Genomic DNA, 18,131 nt, shown 5'->3' on the forward strand with positions numbered 1-18,131 from the left:
TTTTATGGTTTATAAAATGTAATTTTATTTAATGTTATTTTGTTACATAGGGCATTAACATTTTCACAAGGCTTTTTTGGGACTACAATCAATGATTAGCAACACACAATAGTGGTCCATCTACCTACAGAACAAATCACTGGACGAACTTGACACCTTCATACATGTGCACAAATCTGCATGGAAAAGTTTTATACTTGGACATGTGACCACTTTCCCCATTCCAGTGTTAAGAAATGACATGCAATTTAGTCTGCCAAAAAGGCACTCCCTGTTTTCTGGCAGTAACATGCTGCTTCTAAGACATAATCAAGTGAATACCAGAACTACAAAGGCAGGAGTGTGATATTTTATTGGGAGGGGATAGCAATTGGACAGCAGCAACTGAAGAGTAAGAAGAGTCCCTGTATTTAAAACACTCAATAGCTCCTGCTGTACACATATGTAGGAAGCCACACTACTATGCTTTCTATGTAGCCCAATACTCCATATCCTACAGAAAGGAATTAACAATAGCATGTAAAAATCAAACCAAGTAACCCCTGAATAATAAGGGAATGTGAAGAATTGTACTGCACAAAACTCTTTAGTTGCATTACTCAAACGTTTGTGTCTTTTTTGTAATACCAAAACAATTGCATGAAGGACCTGGTTCAGATTTCTTTAAAAAAATACCAAATAACTTTAGTCTGCTACTTAAGTGTTTGGAAATTATTTATGTTTATATGAAATTTAAGCCAGTATTAATACTTTTCTACAGCAGTAACCGCACACCAGGAAGGCCAAGACAAACACAAATCAAGGAATGGATTTTTCCCAAAGCTGCAGTGTGAAAAGACTATAAATTGATTTCCATACATATGGATGGGTTCTCTTTGCTATAGGAAATCCAAGTGGAGCTATAAGGAATGAGACGTGTAAAAAGATTTCTTGAGAAGGAGAATGACACTCCAGGTGCAGCTTAATTTTCTGCACCTTCCGCAGCATCACATTCTTCTCCTGCGCTGTCTGATGTCCATAACTAGAAAGAAGAACAAGCAGACTGAAGTTCAGCACATTTAAATATACACTCATTCTGCCTTTCAGCCCTAAATAGCTGCTGGAGCAACCTGACTCCTTCCTTCCCCCTCCCCACATATATTGAAATCTTCTAAATGGCAAATAAGTAATGGCAAAGGTAACTAGCTTTTTAAATGATGAATTCATACTCCTTTAAATAGCATGTGAAACTGTTAACATTACTTGTATAATATATGTCTAATATGCATTTTTATTTAAGTTTAGCCAAGGGAAATAGTCCTAGAAAGACAATATCAAGAATCTATGTCTACTTTTATTCCTATAACAGCCTTGGCTTGAAACTATTATTCCTAAAAGTATTTCCCAAAGATTCACAATTAAGAGTTGCAAACTTAGATCTTAAACACAGTTATTCTAAGAAAATTAAAAGGCATATCTTACTGTGAGGTTGTCTCTAAGCAACTGCATGATGAGTGTGCTATCTTTGTATGAGTCTTCATTCAGTGTATCAAGTTCAGCAATGGCTTCATCAAAAGCCTATAAGAGACACAAAAACCAGTCTTAACTCATTTCAGGAAGATTTCCCCAAAGTAAACATTTAGTTAGAAAGCTAAATTGGCTTTCTTCATAAGCGCATCTTATTTCTTTAATAAAAACTGCTCTGAATTGTATTTAGGAACTAATAATTATTAATACAAAACCTCTTTGATGGAAGCTTTCAAGCAAAAAAAAGGGGGGGATCCTTAGCCACAATGTTTTTATCTGGTGAACAAGATTTATCATACATATTTTAAATAACAAGGGGAAAGAGAGCAATCAGTCCTAAACACTGTTCCCTCCAATTAAGTTTCACTGTGATCAATGAAGGCAAAGATGCAACCATATATAGTGGCAACTGCATCCTGAAATCACTAAGTGAAAAACTTTGAAGAACAATTGTCCTTTTGTACATTTCACTGTTAATGGGTCTCTCATGTTTTAGCACGTAACAGCAAATTATGGAAAAAGATACATCACTCTAGACTATATTTTACAAGAACTCTGTTCTCTACATGCAATTCTCGCTTAAAAAAATAAGCAGATGGGGACTACAAAGCACCCATACACAAAACAACTTACTGTCTTGGCCAATGTGCAGGCCAATTCTGGATTGTTGAGGATCTCATAATAAAACACCGAAAAGTTAAGCGCTAGACCCAAACGGATTGGATGTGTAGGTTGCATCTCTTTCTTGCTGATGTCAAATGCTTCTTGATAAGCTGCCTGTGAATTTTCTATTGTTTCTGGGAAGAAAAAGGAAAAATAACTGAATGCGGCCTAAAAACTTAGCTAGGACTACTATTATCCACAGAAGCAGGACATATACATAATGCCTCTGCCTTTTATAACGGCTTCATACACATTTGTTCTATCTGAAAACTAGAGATTTAAATGAACACACTACTCACGTTTCCTGTCGTCTCCACTTGCAACTTCTGCAAGATAACGGAAATAGTCTCCTTTCATCTTCAGATAAAAGACCTTGCTCTCTGGATTAGTTGCATTAGCTATTAAGTATTTGTCCAGCAGTTCCTATCACAATAAAAATGAACATAAAAGTAACCATTTGGTTATGTATCACCTTGCTTAGATTCAGGTAAAATTTTGCCACCATAAAAGGGTACCACGTTCAATTACATGATCTCATTAAAAACATTTAAACTACTATACTATGTTGTAATTGGGTACAGTTGCACTTTGGGTAAGAAAATGCCTTGCTAGTTGTACAATACACAATATCTAGGCCAAGCTTTCCAGCCTGGCGTGCGGGGAGGGAGTGAAAGGGGATGCCTTTTATTATTTCTTCTCCATGAGATACTCGCCTATTGACCTCCTTCGACTGCGAAGTTCCCCCGCCTCGCAGGAATGGCCCTCCAAGTTATCGAGGGCCTACCTCAACGAAGGGTTTTGGGACCCAGAGAGGTGGCATGCTGCTAAGAAGAATGTATGGGGTTTTTTAAATAGATTTTTAAATAAGGGTTTTTTAAAGGGGGGGAGGGACAAGACGGGTGCAGGGGAGAACCCGTCGGGGAGGGATCCAGCCCCGGTGCCAGTTCGCGGCACTATTACATCTGGTCTGAAGGCAGGGGGGGAGGGGTTTGTTCCAGGACTAGAGGGTGGTTCAATCTGTACAGTAAGTGGGAGAGGCAGATATGGCGGAGGGGGGGGGCATATCGAGTGTGGGGAGCACTTGCTCGATGTCTGAAAGCGATCACGTGCTCTGGCCCCTTAGTCGCTACCCGTTCCTCAGGCGGCCATGATCCTCAGAGCCTGGATCTTCGGTTGATGTTATGTAATGCCCAGTCCGTGGCAAATAAAGCCCCCTTGATTTGTGATCTTATTCAGGGGGAGTCCGCGGACCTTATGGGCATTACGGAGACCTGGTTGGGGCCAGAGGGGGGGTTCCCCTCGTTGAACTGTGCCCCCCAGGTTTCCGAGCATTCCATCAGCCGAGGGCCAGGGTAGGGGTGGAGGGTGGCGGTTGTCATTAAGGAAGATCTAGAGCCGAGGAGGCCACTGTTCCTCAGATTGCCGGCTGTGAATCCTCTATGCGGTGGGGCCATAGGAATCAGTTGGGCTTGTTGATCACGTACCTGGCTCCTTGCTGCGTGACCACAGCCCTGCCCGAGCTGCTGGAGTTATTTGCCACTGTGGCAGTTGAGACCCCAGACTGATAGTTATGGGGATTTCAACTGCCATCAGCTGGCTTATTATCGACTGCAGCTCGGGAGTTCCAGGCTTCCATGACGGCCTTGGACCTGATTCGAGTAAATGATGGCCCTACGCACATGGGGGGAGGCACGCTGGATCTGATTTATATCTCTGGTCAGTGGTTAAATGATCTGATACTAGACGATTTAGTAACAGAACCAATGTCATGGTCAGATCATTTTCTCCTTCGCCTGGACTTCCGAACCGCCACCCACCATCGCAGGGAGACGGAACCTACACGTTGGTTCCGTCCCAGGCGCCTGATGGACCCTGAGAGGTTCCTGACGGAGCTTGGGCCATTCCCTGAGGATCTGGCCCACGGCACGACTGAGGAACTAGTTGCGGCCTGGGAACAGGCCGCGGCTGGGGCCTTGGACCGTGTCGTGCCTTTGCGGCCTCTGACCCGGCGCAGATCTCGTCCGGCCCCTTGGTTCTCCGAGGGGCTGAGGGAGATGAAACGCCGGAGAAGACGCCTAGAGAGCACTTGGAGGTCCAGTCATTCCGAAGCTGATCGGACACTAGTTAGGTCCTATTCTAGGACTTACCTAGTGGCAATGAGGGAGGCGAGGCGTTCCTACGCCTCCACCCTCATTGCGTCGGCAGATAACCGCCCGGCCGCCCTGTTTCGGGTGACCCGTTCCCTCCTTCATCAGGAGGTACGGGATGACCCGTTACAGGGACGTGCCGAGGAGTTTAGTGGTTATCTATACGACAAAATCGCTCAGCTCCGGGATGGTCTGGACCAAAATTGGGATGATCCAAGCGAGGGAGAGGAGGCACGTCTTGTTGAGTCTGTTTGGGATGAATTTGACCCTGTGGCTCCCGAGGACGTGGACAGGTTGTTGGGGAGGCTCCGCGCCACTACATGTTTACTGGATCCGTGTCCTTCCTGGCTGGTGCTGGCCACTCAGGAGGTGACACGAGGCTGGCTCCAGAGGATTATAAATGCTTCTTTGTTGGAAGGGGTTTTCCCTGCCGCCTTGAAAGAGGCGGTGGTGAGACCCCTCCTTAAGAAGCCCTCTTTGGACCCGGCTATTTTGGGAAATTATCGGCCAGTCTCCAACCTTCGCTTTGTTGCGAAGGTTGTAGAGAGTGCTGTGGCGCGTCAGCTACCCCAATACCTGGAAGAATCCGTCTATCTAGACCCGTTCCAGTCCGGCTTCCGACCCGGCTACAGCACGGAGACAGCTTTGGTCGCATTGGTGGATGATCTCTGGAGGGCCAGGGACAGGGGTTACTCCTCTGCCCTGGTCCTATTAGACCTCTCAGCGGCTTTTGATACCATCGACCATGGTATCTTGCTGCGCCGGCTGGGGGGATTGGGAGTGGGAGGCACCGTTTATCGGTGGTTCTCCTCCTATCTCCGACCGTCGCAGACGGTGTTGACAGGGGGCAGAGGTCGACCGCGAGGGCCCTCACTTGTGGGGTGCCGCAGGGGTCGATTCTCTCGCCGCTTCTGTTCAACATCTACATGAAGCCGTTGGGTGAGATCATCAGTGGCTTTGGGGTGAAGTACCATCAGTACGCTGATGACACTCAGCTGTACTTCTCCACTCCAGGTCACCCCAATGAAGTTGTTGAAGTGCTGTCCCGGTGTTTGGAAGCCGACGGGTCTGGATGGGGAGAAACAGGCTCAAGCTCAATCCTCCAAGACGGAGTGGCTGTGGATGCCGGCATCTCGATTCAGTCAGCTGCAGCTGACTGTTGGAGGCAGTTATTGGCCCCAAAGGATAGGGTGCGCAACTTAGGTGTCCTCCTGGATGAGCGGCTGTCGCTTGAAGATCATCTGACGGCCGTCTCCAGGGGGCCTTCCACCAGGTCCGCCTGGTTCGGCAGTTGCGCCTTCCTTGATCGGGATGCCTTGTGCACAGTCACTCACGCACTGCTACCTCTCGCTTGGATTATTGTAATGCTCTACATGGGGCTCCCCTTGAGGTGCACTCGAAGGCTTCAGCTAGTCCAGAATGCAGCTGCGCGGGTGATAGAGGGAGTGTCGCGTACCTCCCATGTAACACCTCTCCTGCGCAGACTGCACTGGCTCCCTGTGGCTTTTCGGGTGCACTTTAAGGTTTTGGTTATGACCTTTAAAGCGCTCCATGGCTTAGGGCCTGGGTACTTACGGGACCGCCTACTGTTACCATATGCCTCCCACCGACCCGTACGCTCTCACAGAGAGGGACTTCTCAGGGTGCCGTCCGCCAAGCAATGTCGGCTGGCGGCCCCCAGGGGAAGGTCCTTCTCTGTGGGGGCTCCCACACTCTGGAACGAACTTCCCCCGGGTTTACGCCAAATACCTGACCTTCGGACCTTTCGCCGCGAACTGAAGACACATCTTTTTATTCGCGCGGGGCTGGGTTAACTTTTATGGATTTTATAGTTATTATTAATTTTAAACGGGGTTTTAGTTTTTATATATTTTTAAATTTTTAGGCAAATTATAATAAGTTTTTTAATTTTACATTTTATATATAGTGTCTTGTTTGTTTTTATTTGCCTGTACACCGCCCTGAGTCCTTCGGGAGAAGGGCGGTATAAAAATCAAAAAAAAAAGAAAAAAAAAGAAAAAAATGGTTTTGTGTGAGGGGCAGGCGTGCATGCGCGGGTACAGCTTCATTTGTGTGAGCAATGGGCATGCAGCCCTGCTGCAAATAGACCACAGGCCGGTAGTAGGCCATGGCCTACAAGTTGGGGACTCCTGATCTAGGCAATACTTATACAAATTATTAACAAGAAATTGAGGACACATACTGATTAACTTTTATTATTTGGCACTTTAAAGTGAGGGAAAAGCACATAAATTTAAAATAAATAAACACAAAATAAATGCACTATGTATTAATTATATAGCTGTCCGTCATATCAGATTCTGGGCAGGTTCCAATCAATAAAAAACAGCATAATATTTATACCTATTAAAACCATAAACATTAAAAACTTGGCAGTTAGACTTCCAACATCCTCATTAAATCCTCTCATCCATGTCACCCAATTCCAGTTTTTTGGGGGAAAGTAAGGTCTCTTAGGTATTTTTCAGAAGGCTAGGAGGGTATTTATCTGATCATACATTTATTTAATTGAAAATTCACCCCACATTTCATTCAATATTTCAAGGCAACCTGCTATTTTCCCTCACAACACTTTGAGACAGCAACCTAGATTTTCCAATTCCTAATCAAATGCCTTAATTACTATACCATTCTAGAGATCTAGAAATATTCACTATAAATATTAATACATCTGTTCTGAAATATTAATGGGCCAGGAATCCTATTCATCTGCTTACCGAGGATGATTAAAAAAAAAAAAAAGGCTATCAAGCAGTGAATACCTTTGATTCAGTTGAGATGTTGGCCCTTCCCATTTTCTTTCCTCAACCTTCTTTTGTTGTTGCTGTTCTTCACTCAAACTTCTTTTTCTGTCTTATTCTTTCAGCACTATGTTATATATACATTACTTTGCTTTCTAATTTAATTAATAAGTGACTCCCCTGTGTTCACAATATAAAAATAAGAGTCTCTGAAGTATATGGCTAGAGTGATGATTCTAAAGGTGGGTGGAACAGAGTTATTTTCCCAAAATTTCTTCCAGCATTGTTTTTTCTCCCTCCCTCTCTAAGAGAAGGATAGATCAGGCTGAAGCATCTAGTTCTGGGTAGGAAAAGAGCAAGCAGAACATAGCTCACTTAATTTGCAAGGGGATGTATAGGTAAAAGACAAGAATGGTAACAGGCGAATCTAAATGCCAGTGATTTGAACATGAAAACTAATACAAGGTGGGCTTCCTTAAAATCAATACAAGGTACAAATAAGCTAAAAATAAAATTCTGAAATAAAATAAGTAGGTACGGATAATCCTTGACTTATTACAGTTCATTTAGTGACCATTCAAAATTACAATGGCATTAAAAAATGTGACATATGACCACTTTTCATGCTTGGCAATTGGTTCATATTTATGACCACAGCTGTGTCCCAGGGTCATGTGATCACCTTTTGTGACTTTCTTAAAAGCAAAGTCCCAGGGAAGCCAGATTCACTTAGCAACCACGTTACTAACTTATCAACTGCAGTCATTCACTTAACTGTGGCAAGAAAAGTCATAAAATGGGGCAAACTCACTTAAATGAAATTTTGGGTTCAATTGTGGTCATAAGTCAAAACTACCTATAATGGGGGCATGACTTGTATTCTTAGCCAATCTAATCTGAAAACTCACCTACAAGCTTACAAAGGAGTCATCAAAAAACTAATATTCATTTTAAAAAGCATTATCTTTTGATAATTACCCTTTATATATTTATGTCTAGAGTTTGATGTTAAATGAAAATTTTGTATCTTAAATGAAAATTTTGTGTCAACTGAAGCAGATTGCCCAATAAAAAAACTATTTTGCAACAAAGATTCTTGAACAGCAATAGATGGTTCTTTGTGATGGTTTGCAAAGTCATTTGAACATTATATTAATATCACTCTGTACATGTTTATATGCTGTTCTAATCTGTCAGACTATCCAAGCCTGAAAAACAATAGATTGTGTGTGATAACTCGTATTTCATGTGGCAAGCTGTAGAATCCCTTCTCAACTGAATATGCAAAAAGGGATAAAAGATACATAATGCCTAGTTTTTTTCTGCTGGTAAAATGAAACTTCTATCAGAATTTCTATCTTCACTTTTCTAATTTTGATTTAAATCATTCTCTTAATAGTGCTGAAGCACCGTGCTGCTCAATGCAAAAGCTATGTGCAGATCTTTTCAGGCAAGAAAATACAGAAGAGTAGCCAGTTTATTTTGCAGTGTTCCAAAAGATCTTTTAACTTTCCATTTTGTGTAATTTCTCTCAACAATCAGCAATTACTTTGAACATTTCTATAGTTTCATACATTTGGTTTAAAGGTCTTAAATTTAGCTATCTGGGAAGCCTTATACCTGTGATAGCAAACCTATGGCACATGTGCCATAGGTGGCACACAGACCCTCTCTGTGGGCATGCATGGTCGGCCCAGCTCAGCCAGTTGGTCGTTGGGTTTCCAAGGCACACATACGTGCCAGCCAGCTGGTCGCCGGGTTTCGATTTGGGGAAACCCAGCAACCAGCCTGCCAGTGTGCATGTGCGTCTAGGAAACCCAACAACCAGCTGACCGGCACACATAGCAGCTGGTCATCAGATTTCTGACATGCGCATGCGCGCCGCCCAACTGGTCGACAGGTTTTCAGCTTTCTGGCACACATGCCTTCCAGTTTGGGCACTCTGTGCCAAAAAGGTTTGCCATCATTGCCTTATACCATTCTCTGCACTGAATTCTTTTGAACTGAAAAGTCATACAAATCTGATTTACAATGAAGCATTTCTGCCAACCTTGTGCATTCTGAAACACTATGTTCAACTATGAAATGCTCTATTGCGGTATCAAAATGTCTATTTGTGGGCCTCTCTTGATCCTTACACATTTTTAAGCACTATCTTTCATTTTCCTTTTAGTATCTCCATAACAGTAATTCATACAGCTGTAGCAGCAACTTATTCCCAGTAACCTATTATCTGAAACACTCTTGTAATCTGGCTACATCCTCCATTTTTTAATGAAAAAATAAACAGTTATAGAACTGGAAATATCATCTTCTATAAAGTCAGAAAACAACAATTGTCTTATCTCAATAACATTGCAGGTTTGATCTGCCAAAATTAGGAATTAAGTCTCTTGGACTATGATTTGTCATCAAATCTTTTAGGTAAGTAAAATACTTACACTGAAGGGGGGAAGAAAGTGAAATTTATCCTTCTCAAGTCATGCTCAGGAGCTAGTGATATAATCTCTAAGCATCAAATTTCATTACATCATTATGAAATATGGGAAATCGCAACCATTTTGTAAATTCATGAACAGTATGCAGTTGTCTTCATACTGATGAACATTAATTTTTTTATATAAGTTTCTATGCTGTTTAATTTTCAGTATGTACTTAATGTGCTAAAAACAGCTTCTACCCAAGGGCTGTCAGACTCCTAAACACAATATAGCGCCACAAACAGATTAGTATGACGAATTTCACTGGTGCCAGTGTAGTGTGTAATATGTATATACCATGATATAAGTCATACACCAGAGTAATATACACATTGCACAAAATATGATGTACATAAAAAAACTAGGGTTTTTTTCATAACTACTTGTATAAAGATTATTCTTGATATTATTCATGTTGTCTTGTATTCTTGTATGGACTGCACCAGTGGAGGCTATACCAATTTCTTTGTATACGTGATGTACAATGACAATAAAGGCTTTGAACTCTGAACTTGAACTATGCCACATATTGTAATTTTAGATACCTACTATAAACCAGATTATTAGCATCATCCCTTGTTAATTGCTTAAAAATATGACCCAAGATCTCAATAATCTTCATCAGAAAACTCTCAGAAGACAGATGAATCAGATTAAACAAACAATAAGTACTATAACAATTCAGTTGTGCAGTTTACTTTCTAATTTACTCCTTTGAAATAAAGAATTTTGCAGCAAGACTTCTTTCCAGGTAAACAGGTTGAGAGACACATTGATACAATACTTGGATTGTTGTGTATCTTCATCTAGAGCAAACTATTTGGCATTCAGATTTTGTACTAACCAACACTGCATCTTGTACCATTTACACCATTTAATATTTTATTTTATTTTATTAATCAAGGGAGAACAAGGAACCTTGAAATGCTTGTGTAGCCCCTTCTAACTTCGAACAGCTACATAATTGAACCCTAAATTTCAAAGGGCACAGATCACATTGTCATTTTTTTATAAACAAAACATATTTTTGTTTGTGAACATACGGCCAGGCTCCCCATAAGAAAGTCTGATACATTCCAAGAAAGCAAGAAATGGAGATTCAATTCTTGCAGAATTTTTAATGCACACTAATTTTTTTCAAGTTGAAGCCTGAAATATTATTGCTAAGACAAATCACTCATCAAATTAGAGCTAATGCCACTACTTTAAATGTCAAAATGTCCATACACAATGTTCTACGTTACTTTTAACTTTGTGTATACATTTAAGTAATATAAGCTTATAGGCAGATAATGCAAAGAGGAAACATACAGATTAGTTACAAATCATGCAATGACCAAATTAGTCCAATTATAAATTCTGATATTGGTAATACTTGGGGGGGGGATCTAACCATGTTAGCACCATGTTTCTGAATCTAAAAAGCCCTTTTGATGCTTTTAGCATCAAATAAATACAAAAAACAAAAACATTTTCCATACTTAGATCTAATTTTTACAATTAGGTTCATGTGGGAAATATCACTGGATAATCAAGGTTGTTGCTATTGGAGAGGGAACCATTTTTGCCTTCCAATACTTCATACAAATGTTAATAAAAGAATGTCTACCCCTCCACTTAAGGGATTAAGAACTCAATGATTCAGCAATAACAACAATCTTTTTATGATATTTGTTTTGTCTATTCTTATTGTTTTGTTTGGGGATAATAGGTACATTGGCTGCTCAGAATTCATAATAAAATGAAGACACATATAATTCTAGGAAATGGAAACAATTTAAAAAATGCCTATTAAGAAAAAAAACCATTGGCCTCCATGGCTCAAACCTTATAGAGCAGAGAGACAGGCAATTTAGTGCTTCCAGATGTTTTGAAAATCAACTTCCATGAGACCCAGTTAGCATATTCAAAAACAAAGATTTGAGATAAAAGTATATTCATTACAGCGAAAATGTCTTGCTACCGTTATTCAGCTTAACTCTTTGGCTGGATCTATCCAAGGTTATATATCACTTAATACACAAAATGCAGCAGAGACAATCTAAATGTGCTAGTCAGGAAAGAGAACATTCTGTTTTTCTCCCAGAATGTTCCATGTATTCCCCAGAATATACCACTCTGAGCATCAGGATTTGTTCATGCAATTCTCAAATACGTTACCCAGAATAGGAAAAAAATTAATAGTGTTCTGGATGGTACAAGGGTGATCTAAATATAACTCACCAGTGCATAATATACTATAGAAACTTTGTTTCTATCTGCTTCTATCTATTATGTCTTGTCTGTTACATGTATCCTATCGAAATCTGGGATACAGTCCCAGAGTGCCTCCAAAAATTAGCCTATGAATTGTAACTTTGAACATACAGAAAAAGGAATAAAATACATAGGAAATAATAGTCCGTATTCAACTTAATTTCAATTAAATTGAATTTAGTTTTTTATCTAGCCTCACCAACTCTTGAATTTCAGTGCTTTGGACATTATACAAAGGTTAAAGTAAGTTTCAGTTTATAAAATACATGGTACTGCTGTATTTCAAGTTCCCTGATTTTGTGAAATTTTTTTAAAAAACTGAACTGGTTAAGTTTATTTACCAGGTTGGGACAAACTGGAAATGTGTTTATTATTCTGCAAGCAGCAGAAATAAAAACTATCCCTCAGATGTAGATCGAAATTACATTTATCTGAAACAATGCTGGACAAAGACAGTATTATATGATCTATTCCTTAACTCCTGAAAATCATCACTGAAAGAATACAAGAAACAATATGAAAGACTGTGAGGGAGGTAGATAAGCAAATACTATCCTGCACTCCTATCTCCCAGAAAGCTTCAAAAGATTTGATTGTTCTATAAATCATCTGCAAAGCTTGCTGTAAAATATTCCTTCTGGTCAGTCTGGATCTTATCAAATGTTTAAACCCAAACATCTATGTTTTAGCATTTTTTTGCAATACAAAATTTGAGCAAATGTCTAGCAATACTGTAGTACTAACAAAGGAATCTATGCTTCAAAAATTCAACTCCTATGTCCTACTAATATTCTATATTAAGTAACTAGGCTGTTTCAACCGAAATTCATTATATACCAAAGAACAAAGCATTCATGTGTATTGTATCTCAAAACTATTTATAGGAGCTGAGCATGCTAAGCAAAGTTATCCATAATGGTTTATAAACTATTGTTTCTTTTTTGGAATAATTTTACAAATTAAATCTGTAGACAAATTTATAGACAAATTTCTTGTGTATTCATTCCCCCTTGGCCAATTAAGGATCCAATTCTACTCTATTCTATTTCATTCCATCCCATCACTGTAAGAGTCATTAATTTTGTTTAAATTCATGAACATTTAAAACAGATCATATTGAAATGAATTATATTATTTGATATGTTCTACAAACCTGACCAATCCTATATGACTTGTACAAAATGTATTGCTAACTATAATTTTAATCTGTCATTAGGCAAAGGTAGACTAAGTACATTAGTGTGAATGACTTCTTTTCTAACGCTTAGACTTCCTGAGCAGTTTATAGAAATCCAGCTAAGTAGCACTTAGCTGATCCTGGCTGATTTAACATGGTAAGTAGAATCAACTGGATAGGATCTGAATGGAAGACCACCAGGAAATTTCAGAATTGTAGACTATATACTGGGAATTTTAAAAGTATCCTAGAAGAAAACAGTGGCAAAACATTTGAGTCAGACATTTATATTCCTAAAAATGATCTAATGATTAAAAATGTCAAATAAACTACCTCTTAAGCTAGTTATTTCAAGATGAAAAAAAATTAGAAACTTGCTTGTATTAAAGACGTTAATGGCACATAACAGAGATGACTAAGGATTGGCTAGGATTCAAAAAGCTTCAACAGATACACCCAGGATCATGAACTTTGCCTGTGAATTTTTCATTTTCTTTCTAAAGCAGATTAAATACCATAATCAAATATTTTTAAAATAAACTTATTTCTGAAATGTTCTCCTAAATAGTGTGAAATGCTGTTTTGGTGGGAAAAGTCATTTTGGGGTAAGTGTCAAGAGCATGCATTTTTTTTGCTGCCACAAAATTACATGTGCATTACAAACAATATACCATATTTTTTAGAGTATACCTTTTTTCCCCCTAAAAGTGGATGAAAATGTAGGTGTGTCTTACAGACTGAATACAGTGTTTTCGGCCTCCCGAACCTTCCACGTGCCGCATTTTTGCCCTCCCCAACCCCCAGAAGCCTTTTGCAGTGCTCTGCATGGCCCATTTTCACAAAAAATGGGTCCGCTTTTGGGCTCCTAAGCTCTCTATGCATTGCATTTTCGCCCTCCCAGGCCCCCAGAAGCACTCTGCAGACCAAAAACGGGCACATTTTCACCAAAAATGTGTACATTTTTGGCCTGCAGGGTGCTTCTGGGGGCCAGGGAAGGCGAAAATGTGATGCACAGAGGACTTGGGAGCCCAAAAAGAGGCCAGTTTTTGGTGAAAAGGGGCCCATTTTTGGTGAAAACGGGTGGTTTGGAGCACTGCAGAGTGCTTCTGGGGGCCTGGGAGGGCAAAATCTGATGTACTGAGGCCAAAAACTATTTGTTTTCCTCATGTAAATTTAGGTGCATCTTAATAGTCCAAAAAATATGGTATGCGGAACAGGATCACAGAAATACTTTTGCACATTTAAGGAGAAAAGCATTTGTGTTAACTGACTGAATTCTATCAATCAGACCACCAAGTTAGAAATTAGATACTTTAATGAAATTTACATTTCAATAAAACAAAAATGTATAGAAATTATCTTAATTGAAAACATATTCAACTGGAAATTTCAATAAATGTAAAATGCAAGGTATTTTCCATCTGAAGCACCAAAAATATAGGTTAGCCCGTATGTTTTTTGGACAAAGAATAATTCCCAAGAACCCTTTGACATTATCACTAAAAAATAGTGGTACAATTTTTTTTTATCTTATTGAGGTAGGTACATAATTAAAAGATAGCACAAACACAATAGATTTGATAGCATTTCAAGAACAAATCACATCCAAATTATGGGAAGTTTAGGTAAAGCTGTTCATCTCCCAAAAATATTCAGATTGCCCAGGCTTAACCAAAGCACTTACTACTTTATGTGTGTGGGGGCCTTCAAGTCAGTCTCTGCTCCTGTTAACTGTCCTGACAGGTCCATGTAATCTTCTTGGCATTATTTTTGGAAGTGGCTTGCTATTACCACTTTCCTAGAGCTGAGAAAAAGTGACTATCCCAAAGTCACCCAGGTGGCTTCCATGCCTAAGACTAGACTACAACAAAATATTCTTGTTTTTAACCTGGCGGTTTAATCCACTACACCAAACTGGCTCTAGTTAATTGCCAAACAAGCATACACTATTTAAATACTTTAAAGTGATTTACCTGATTCATCTCTGTTACAATTTATCAAAGTGCTTAGTTAATCACAAATACAGTATCTACAGAACATCAATAGTTACTTTGGCTAGTTTCAGAAAGTATATATCTTTTATTTTATCACTTGCTACTATGCTTAGCATTAACGTTTCCATATTCACTCAATTCTAGATATAAGAAATGCTATCTGCAAGAATAAAATAGCTGGTTCATTTTCAAATTTATCAAAAGAAAACCATTTATTTATTTACCTATTAGCAGGATCTTAATTGTGAATAGGATTACTTAAGTATAATTTAATCAATGTTTTTCCTACAGTAACTTTTCAGAATCTAAAGACTTCTCAGCGAAAACCTAGTTTTGTATTTAACAGTACTTTGGTCATCAAATTTTTAATTTATGCTAAATTTTTATTAGTATCTCAGAGAAATGCAATTCATTCTTCCACTAGACATCAGCCTCTAATCTAATTAAAATTTTATCACATAAAATTTGAAACCAAAATGACATAGCCAACTCACCAAAACAGTAGTACAGATGCACTTAAGCTCACATTCTACTTTCTCTCGATAATCCTTGACAAGTTGCATTTTCTTATCATTGCCATCCGTTTTCTGTTCAATGCTGGAAATCACCCGCCAAGCAGATCGCCGCCCCCCAACGACATTCTTATAGGCTACAGAGAGAAGGTTGCGTTCTTCATTGGATAATTCAGCACCCTGCTCTGTCACTGCCTTCATGCAGGTTGCCATATCATCATAGCGCTCTGCCTGCTCAGCCAGCTTGGCTTTCTGGATCATCTCGGTCTTTTCCATGTTAGACTGCAGTGGTCTGAGCAGTAAGGCAACTGATTTAGAACGAAAGATGAACTGTATCTAAGTACAGTTGCTCAAAACCTGAAACACCAAAGAAACACTCTTAAGTCTGTGGGGTTTTTTCTAAGACAAAAAGACCTAATGTTAAGTACAATATCCAACATGGATTTAGGAAGTCAGACCAATAGAAAAGGCAATGGATTTAATGAGACTAAGTAAGAAATAAACCACTTAACTTTCCAACTTGCAAACCACCCGATCTAGAGAGAGAGAAAAAAAAGCCTTTTGTCTACCAGAAAATAACACAGAGACAAAAGAAAAAAAAACACCCTGATTTGTTTGCTCCTCCTATTCCAAAAATGATGAGGGACATGTGAACGAGACACCAGAAATGGTGGCCAGAAATAAAAAGACTCATTAGTTTGAATACCAAGTGACACATTCAACCACCTGGAAATTCTTTTCCACAAGGTCTTCCCCCCCCCGCCCCACTCCGAAAGAAGCCTTTGAAGTGCCATTTAAGGGAAAACGTCCAGAGAGAAACCCGAATAAGGGCGATTAGGAATCTTGCCACAGAACCTGCCAGAGAGAACTGTAGGATCGCCCGGAAAGATGATCTAAGAGGAATGAACGAGGAACGGGGGCGGTTGGTGCTCTAGAGCCCAGGAGAGATTACGGAACCGCTCACAGGCTGGCACCCTCCAGAAGATCTTTCAAGACTACCGTACTCGTCCACCCCCCGCCGCCCAGCGGTAGGTGCTGCCTGCGAGGTGAAGCAGCCATAAAACTAAAAGAGTCCCGGAGGGCGCCAGGTTGGCGCAGGCCGGGTCACGGAATAGCCCGGAGACGAACCGGGCGGGAGGGGGGGAAGGGAGACGGAAGCGAAGGGCACACAAAAGGTTCCTTGCCCGGCTCCGGAGGCTCAACGGGGAGGCCCGTAAAAAGCCTGAGACGGCAGGCAGGGGGCAAAAAAAACGTGGTAGGAAGGAGGGGAAGAAAACGAATCCGCATCGGAACGTCCTTTCTCCCCGCCTCCTCACTCGAAGGAGCCCCCAGGAAGGCAGCAGCGGAAGGGCCTTTGTCCCCGGAGAAGGGACCGAGCTCGAGACGGTGAGGCAAAAGAGCACCGTCTAGTCACCTCCCATCCCCCGAGCACTGCCTTCCCTCTCCCGCCGTCCCACGGAAAACGCCGCGGTGGCGGCTGCAGGGTCGGTACGAAATGGCGGCGTCTCTCCGTCTCCCTCTCTCTCTCTGTCTCTCCCCGCGCCTGGCTGCCTGGCCTCCCCTCCCCGGCGGGGGACTCCCAGTCCCGCGCCGCCTCCACAAAATGGACGACGCGGCAGAGATTCGCGAAGCAGGAAAGACGCCCGAGGCGAGGACGTCCCCGCTCTTTCCCGGGCCGAGGCCCCCCTGGCTCTTACCGGGCTCCGCTGAGGCGCTAGGCCGGCCGGCTGGCGCCTGCTTGGGTCGGCTGCGCTCACTACGCTCCGGGACCGCGCTGGCGAGGCGGGGAAGGAGGAGGAAGAGAGGGAGAAGAAGAGAAAAAAGCAGCTCCGTTTTCAGCGAAAGAAGCAGCGTTGCTAAAGGGCGTTGGCACAAAGCGAGCCTCTTCACTGCTAGGCCCGCGCTCCTGCGGCTGCACCTATCAAGGAGCACTCTCGGGGCCCTGACTCCGCCTCCCACTTTCATGCAGCCAATCCGGTTTCTGGGCGCCGCCGCGAAGGCGGACAGAATCAGGGCGCAAGTTCGGTTGGTCTGTGGGCCGCCGCAGCTAAGGCACGGGGTTTCCTCCAATTACATCCAGGGTGAGGTGACGTCATCGTCGCCATGGAAATGCTGCTACAGCCCCCCCCTCCTCCTTTTTTTGCCCCGCCCATCTTTTTTCTCTCACACGTTCGCTTTTCCAGCCCTTCGGAAGGGTGGGCCGGGTGAGGCACGAGACGGTGCTGAAGGGAGGCGAGCTGAGTCGGTCTCGTGCCGCTGCGGTGTCTGCGACCTGACCGCTCCGTGTTTCTGTAGGGCGGGCGGACGGGCGGGCGGACGCAGAGAGATCGGTTGGGGGTTGATCGGCTCCTCCCAAGCGAGCCAAGAGAAAGGAATTCCGAGTTGCAGGCTTATATAGAGCGCTGCAGGGGAAAAGTGGCTAGCGCACTGATGACTGACGCAGGAAAGTTATCTCACTTTCATGCTTTGTACAGCAACTTTTTATGAAGGCTGGATTTTGGTCTATTGTTATGCCAACCGGGATGGGTTCGATTGAAATCACGATTCAGGAAAACTCGGTTGAATAGTTATTTTATTCGCCAGTCAGGATCATTCTTTAACCATTTTTAGTAAAAGTGCACTGGAGTTATTTGA

General features: G+C 41.5%; 1 protein-coding gene across 1 annotated transcript; it reads right to left on the reverse strand.

Moving 5' to 3' along the window:
* YWHAQ (tyrosine 3-monooxygenase/tryptophan 5-monooxygenase activation protein theta) lies at positions 1-17,350 on the reverse strand. The gene is made up of 6 exons (XM_058178267.1): positions 17,195-17,350; positions 15,480-15,854; positions 2,469-2,592; positions 2,140-2,303; positions 1,462-1,557; positions 1-1,021 (listed from the first exon to the last, which is right to left on the reverse strand). The coding sequence occupies exons 2-6, from the start codon at positions 15,771-15,773 to the stop codon at positions 962-964; spliced, it is 738 nt and encodes a 245-aa protein (XP_058034250.1). The 5' UTR covers positions 15,774-15,854; positions 17,195-17,350; the 3' UTR covers positions 1-961.
* Positions 17,351-18,131: the final 781 nt, after the last annotated feature.

Source organism: Ahaetulla prasina, chromosome 1 (assembly GCF_028640845.1).
Source record: "Ahaetulla prasina isolate Xishuangbanna chromosome 1, ASM2864084v1, whole genome shotgun sequence".
In the NCBI taxonomy this organism is placed as follows: domain Eukaryota; kingdom Metazoa; phylum Chordata; class Lepidosauria; order Squamata; family Colubridae; genus Ahaetulla; species Ahaetulla prasina.

Excerpts from the sequence above, each read along its gene's own strand:
- YWHAQ (XM_058178267.1), bottom strand. The coding sequence starts at position 15,773 with ATGGAAAAGACCGAGATGATCCAGAAAGCCAAGCTGGCTGAGCAGGCA. Across the intron at positions 2,304-2,468 it reads AAGTGGAGACGACAGGAAAC|AAACAATAGAAAATTCACAG; the intron begins GTGAGTAGTGTG and ends TTTTCTTCCCAG. Across the intron at positions 1,558-2,139 it reads CCTGCACATTGGCCAAGACA|GCTTTTGATGAAGCCATTGC; the intron begins GTAAGTTGTTTT and ends TGTCTCTTATAG.